General features: G+C 39.7%; 1 protein-coding gene across 1 annotated transcript in view; it reads left to right on the top strand.

The window, feature by feature from the left end:
• Positions 1-4,345, top strand: part of grik1a (glutamate receptor, ionotropic, kainate 1a) — a 28,175-nt gene extending 23,830 nt beyond the window's left edge. The window contains 3 exon segments of the mRNA XM_020598515.1: positions 356-581; positions 1,329-1,579; positions 4,146-4,345. Of these exon segments, the coding sequence (XP_020454171.1) occupies positions 356-581; positions 1,329-1,579; positions 4,146-4,313 (645 nt within the window). The 3' untranslated portion in view covers positions 4,314-4,345.
• The last annotated feature ends 1,717 nt before the right edge of the window (positions 4,346-6,062 follow it).

Raw genomic sequence — 6,062 nt, 5'->3', positions numbered from 1 at the left:
TTTAGTATATTACTTGTGTGGTGTAGAAGAGAATAGAAGTGAATCATTTATTGCTTGCAAACCAATGATGGTAAGATGATGTCATGGGGTAGGACTGGATAAGTCTGACTTCTTCCTACTCCATTCAAGCATGTACTAGGTATAAGCAAATTGATATTGGATTAGCATTTGTTGGATATGTGTGAAATTATGTGTGTTGACATATCAAATGTCTTTACATGCTTGAAAGAATAAATCAAATCAAATATGGTTAAGTACATGTACTGTATGGTGAATATGTGCAGCCACAAATACACATAGCTGGTGTTTATATGCCAATGCACAGCAAATTTTGCCTGTTTGGCTTCTTTGGCAGAAATCAAAGATCTCTACTTATGAGAAGATGTGGACTTTTATGAGCAGCAGGAAGAACACTGCGCTGGTTAAGAACAATGAGGAAGGCATCACCCGGGTTCTGACGACGGACTACGCCATGCTGATGGAGTCCACCAGCATCGAGTACATCAGCCAGAGAAACTGCAACCTCACACAGATTGGAGGTCTCATAGACTCCAAGGGCTATGGGGTGGGAACACCTATTGGTAAGAAGAATTAAAGATTTACTTCTCATCACTGCCCCAGAGAAACGACAATCATTTTTAAAGTCTTGTTACCACGGTGGGAAACAGTGACAGTGTACACAGAGAAAAGTGTACACATTTAACCTTCTGTTACTTAAACCAAGTCATAGACAAATATACAGTATACTGCACAAATCACAATGATAAAAACTGCTTTGAATGCTTCTGGGCAATTGTTACTAGAATAGAATATTAATGGTTTCTGCATAAGGAGGTCTTTGGAATATCCATTTTCACTTTCAGGAGTTCAAGTACAGAACTGCTATTCCTGTATCCTCAACATGCAATTTCACTTCCATCTATAAGCTCTGCGTGTGTTCAGTGCAAATGTTTGTGTAAGGTTTCACGCCACTTGGTGGGACCTAAACTGGATGCAAGTCAGCCTGATGGACTGTGTTTGCAGTCCTTACTGATGCATGTTTGTTCAAGTAGTGCTTATTGTCATTTATATATTTGTAAAACTTGGGTGCAGGTCCTGAATGTGCTCCATAGCTGGAGAAATTGCACAGTCCATGCCCAGAAAAGTAGTTGTCCTAGCTTAGAGGCCAAATTTCATGGTAAAAATAGTTCAAACACTGTAAAGAGATGAGTGCTTTAGGGGGGCTTCCATGCCTTAATGGGCCCTTTGAAGATTTTTATCAATAAAGAATGACATGTTATGGAATGTAGTTGCTCTGTCAGTATCTCATGTCTTTCTATTTCCCTCAGGTTCTCCATACAGGGATAAAGTGACCATTGCCATCCTTCAGCTGCAAGAAGAAGGGAAGCTGCACATGATGAAAGAGAAGTGGTGGAGAGGCAATGGATGTCCAGAGGAGGACAACAAGGAGGCCAGCGCACTGGGTGTGGAAAACATCGGTGGAATCTTCATCGTCCTGGCTGCTGGTCTGGTTCTCTCTGTGTTCGTGGCTATCGGCGAGTTCATCTACAAGGCCCGCAGGAACGCTGACATAGAGGAGGTGAGTGAGGAGAAGCTGTTCTTCTGCTGAATGATGACGATTGGATTAAAGGTATTCTTTATTCTTCAGTTGATGATGAGATGTTTGATATGGATGAATTAACTGTAGGTTCTTTAAAATCACAAGCATTGTATAAAAGTGTCTGTCCTACACAGTAGCCTCACTAATATTTGTGTATCTTAATTATTTCTCATTTGACCAAAGTGGGTCATATATGACCCATGACACCAATATGTTATCAGTGCTGTAGTAATATCCTCTCTGTCTAGTAGCCAAGCACAAGTTATGACACTAAAATGAGTAATTATTAGCCTTATTTAGTGAATGCAGGAGTTGTATCAGCTTTCAGAAACACTTTTATCAGAGGTGTTGCTATGAAAGAGCAACAATAACATCATTAGTTTTTCTTTGTGTTGCCTTTTTATGTTTTTCTTTTCAGATTTTCTTCTCAGAATATTTAAGCTTTTTTACAAGTCTGGCTTGTTTTCTATTTTCTCCTCCATTCTTTTTTTCTTTGCATGCTTGCTTCAGGCCTTTTGTTTCTTTTACGGGGTGCAGTCCCATCAGTTTCAGCGGCGTGGCTCTACCTCCTCCTCTGGCACCTCCTTATCTACTGATCTGGAGAGCGGCAGGCTGCTGGGGGATGACACAGATTAGCCACGGCAGCACATTTACAACACATAGACTTTCTAGACGATAGGTTTGTAACCAGGTGCCCTCTCTCTGTGCCCAGTATTCCTGCTCCTATGTCAGCCCATCCCAGTTACCATTACATCTTCACTAACTGACCCACATTGCTTCCCTGCAAAATGTCTGTTTCTTGTGTTCATAGTCTTTGATATCTGTTGATATTTCTAGCTGTGTCAGATAATCACAACCTTCCTGAGACTGCTCTCCTCTTACATTGATGATCTTATTTCATTAGACTGATCAAGGCATAAAATTATTGATTCTTATTTGGGGAAATACCCAGTATCTCTAGAAAGGATTTTTAAAGTTGCAAATTAGTGTAAAAAAATGCTGTTGTTTGTTTTGTTTTGATATCAAAATGATTTAAATTCATTGTAGTTTGCAAAATGTGGAATTTACTGTAAGCTCATATAAACACTGACTCTCCAGTGCTCCCCCTGCACTTAGTTTTAACTTAGTAGTCTAAAAGTTTTGCTAATCTCTGGAGGCATTCGTGTATACTTAAGAAGCAGACTTTAAAAACCTTTGGGGAAATCAACAGATAGGAAGAGTTTTGGGAATGTTTTCCTCCTCATTAAGCTCTTTGGTTGACTGGTTTGGTTTGCTGAAATTTGGATAACAGTGATGAAACATGTTGGGTTAATAGAGTATGTCCCCTGACACAGATTTGAATAACTGGTGGTGACTGCAGGCCGTTTTAACTGAGGTAATAATGAATAAGATCACAGATACAAACAGACTTTCAAGGTCTTCATTACACCCCTGGACTGACCTTGTCATCTGTACTACTGTCACTGAAGGGTATAAAGTCAGTGCATATATGCAAAGCACTAAATTAATGATAGTTTTATAAAATGAGACCAAAATCAAACATGTTTTTGTACTGCGTTTCTTTATTATGAAGTGAATACATACACCGGCCATCAACAATGTTTAACTGTGGGATATTATTGTACATTAGTATTTTATTCTGGGTTTCTACAGTGTTCTGCCAAGTCCAAAAGATTTGTGAATTTAATCTCAGGTTTTGGCTCCTCTCTCTGTCTTTAAGGTCAGAGTGTGTTGGGAGGTGGGTTCTCTTTGCTGATAATGGTGTTCTTGAGAACCCTGCAGGAAGCTGTATTCCTTAAGGAGCCTTAGGCAAAGCCTAAGGATGAAAATGGAAGACCTTCATTGGTCCTTGGATGCAAAGATCAACAGATAGAAATGGGAACCTTTGTGCAGCAAATGATAATTTGCTAAATAAATGTAGTAAGCATACCCCTGGAGGAGAGCAGAATAAGAGGCAAAATAAACATGACTGAAGAATAATGGGTTCACTGTAATGTATTATTCTGCAGAATCAAATAAGCCTCAGGCTTCTTATTTCAGATGGTCCTCTCTTTGATAATTTAAAATAATTACCATATTATGAATTGATACAGTAGCTGCCTGCATTAGGATGTCACACAGCAGACATGGTTCTTTATCTCTTGTCTGTCTAATTGGATTTCATGATGAGACGGCAGAATTTGCATGTCTTTTACAGATAAATGTACAATGTATATGTTTTGTCATTTCTGACGTTTGTCTTGTGAAAGTGTATAGCTGTCATCAGCTGCCTGCTCACATTCACCTGCAGGCAAACTCCTAGAAGCCTTTGCTGAGTTCAAAACCTGAATCAAATGTTAGTGCATTTAGTTTAAATTTAAATTACTATACTGTTCAGTTAAAGCCTATAATTTGGTAGTTAATCCAGTTATGGAGTAGCAGCAATGTTTTCTTAGCACATTCAGCCTTTAACTCATCACCCGAGTTTATAAAGTCATAATGACTTAATGGAATTAGCTTTATTGGCGTCCTAGCATAGGCCTCTAACTGTTGTTCTCTTTGGCAGAGTGTGTCTTTGAGAGCAGTAATGGAGGAGCTGGGTATCTCCCTGCAGTGCTACAAAGGAATTCGAAGGAGGTCGCGACCACGCAGTGGAGCAAGGTCAGCTTGCATCTTCTGTCAACCCAAATGTACTGCAAAGAGGGAGGGAGGGCGACAGGACTCCAGCACTTGAGCCTTGGAGACTGCTATTTAATCACTTTCCACTTTGTTTGTGGGCCACAGAATAATATGAAGTTGTTTCCTTACCACCTTTGTCTTTATACTGTATGTATACAGATAATACATTAAGCATTATGCTGTAGATGTAGTTTACAAAGTTTTGGCCTTGTATCAGTTTTACTGACAAACAGCTGACAACTAAGAAAAGGAAACTCTCATAGTAAAAGCGTTGCTGTTCCCTCATGGCTGTAGCAGTTGGCAGAGTTGAATCTGCACTCTTTATATGGTACTGTAGATGCTCCCATTGTTTGCATGTATGACAACTTCACTAATTGTCAGAATAAAAAGAGTTTTGCATTTTTTTAAACTGCTGTAGGATTTGTTGCTGTTGTTGTCATCTAAGGTTGGCAGCAGTGTGTGTGTATGCATGTTTATTTGCATGCCTACTGGAAGGTAGCGCGGATAGGATTGCTAATCCAATCCTGGCCAGTGAAAAGAGATGGGGACCTCTAAGGAAAGTCGGAGAACACACCTGCTGTTTTATACCTTTCAAGCACCAACATCACAGACCACAGACATCAAACTACACACTCTCAGATACACATAGCCTCGCAAAGGCTTGTGATCACTGCTGTCTGTGCACCCGAGAAAGGATATGATGCAGGGAGAAGGAAGGAACTAAATGACTAGCATTTTTTTAAAGTCTGAAATTCACAAGTTCAAAGACAAAACACAATTTTCTTCTTCCCCTGGGAGTAACCGTCTTGTTTTTCAACATCTTTTTTTTTTGTGAGTTTGACAGCCTGAGGAGAGACCTTGTCTCCCAGTAGTGACACTAGATCCCAATGGATGTGTGCATCCAAAAAGTGAAAAGGCGTCTGCCACAGTGAGCCTTGCTTCTCTTGAAATACTTTGCTTGATTTATAGTATGTGTTATCGAACTCTACCAGCAGATTTAATGCCCATTATAACTTATCAAGAAGCTCTGTCACTAACAGCAGCGTATACTGCACATTGCCCTTGACCTCTACACTGCAGAATGAGGAATGAAAATGTTCCCGGCAGCCTCAGCACAGTTACCTCTCTGCAGTATGAACACATAGAGTATCAATGGCCCTCATCGCTGACTGTCTCGCACACCCCTGACTTGAATTTAAATTAAACTCCACTCATCAGGACCTGTAGCAGAATAATCAACTCTTACGCTTGAATGCACACAAACACATCAAATTGACATCGCTAGACGGCAAATGGTTGTAACGACATTAATATTTTCACTGACGTGCCTTACATCCTCATTTCCTCTGTGTTTCATGCTACATTAGGTGCTTCATATACTTAGGTTTGTTTATGTCCTCTGAGGTTGACCTCAGGGTAAAATAAATTAATCAGAGACAAAGAGGAATGTAAGAGTTCACTCATGCTCGTCTTTCTGTCACCTCCAGCCCAGCATCTTTAATATCTTCTCCTCATCATCGCCCATGTTCAGCGATTCTGTCATTCTTCTAGCATTACTGCCACCTGGCCTATATGTTGTCAGTGAGCTTGGTGTGTACTGTGAAGGTTATTTATTTATTTATTTATTTATTTTGAAAAGCCTATTGAGGCCAGCAATTCAATACTCCTGACACTTTGGAGATACTACAGTGAATCAATTTTGAATTGAGTGTTCAAATATTCCTATTTGCATCACAATATGCACAAAGATCTATACTTGCAATGTCACCTTTACCAAATATTGATAAAAACAAACAAAGAGGGA

The sequence above is a fragment of the Monopterus albus genome, unplaced genomic scaffold (genome assembly GCF_001952655.1).
Source record: "Monopterus albus unplaced genomic scaffold, M_albus_1.0 scaffold38.1, whole genome shotgun sequence".
Taxonomy (NCBI): domain Eukaryota; kingdom Metazoa; phylum Chordata; class Actinopteri; order Synbranchiformes; family Synbranchidae; genus Monopterus; species Monopterus albus.
This window is presented reverse-complemented; position numbering and strand designations above follow the sequence as displayed.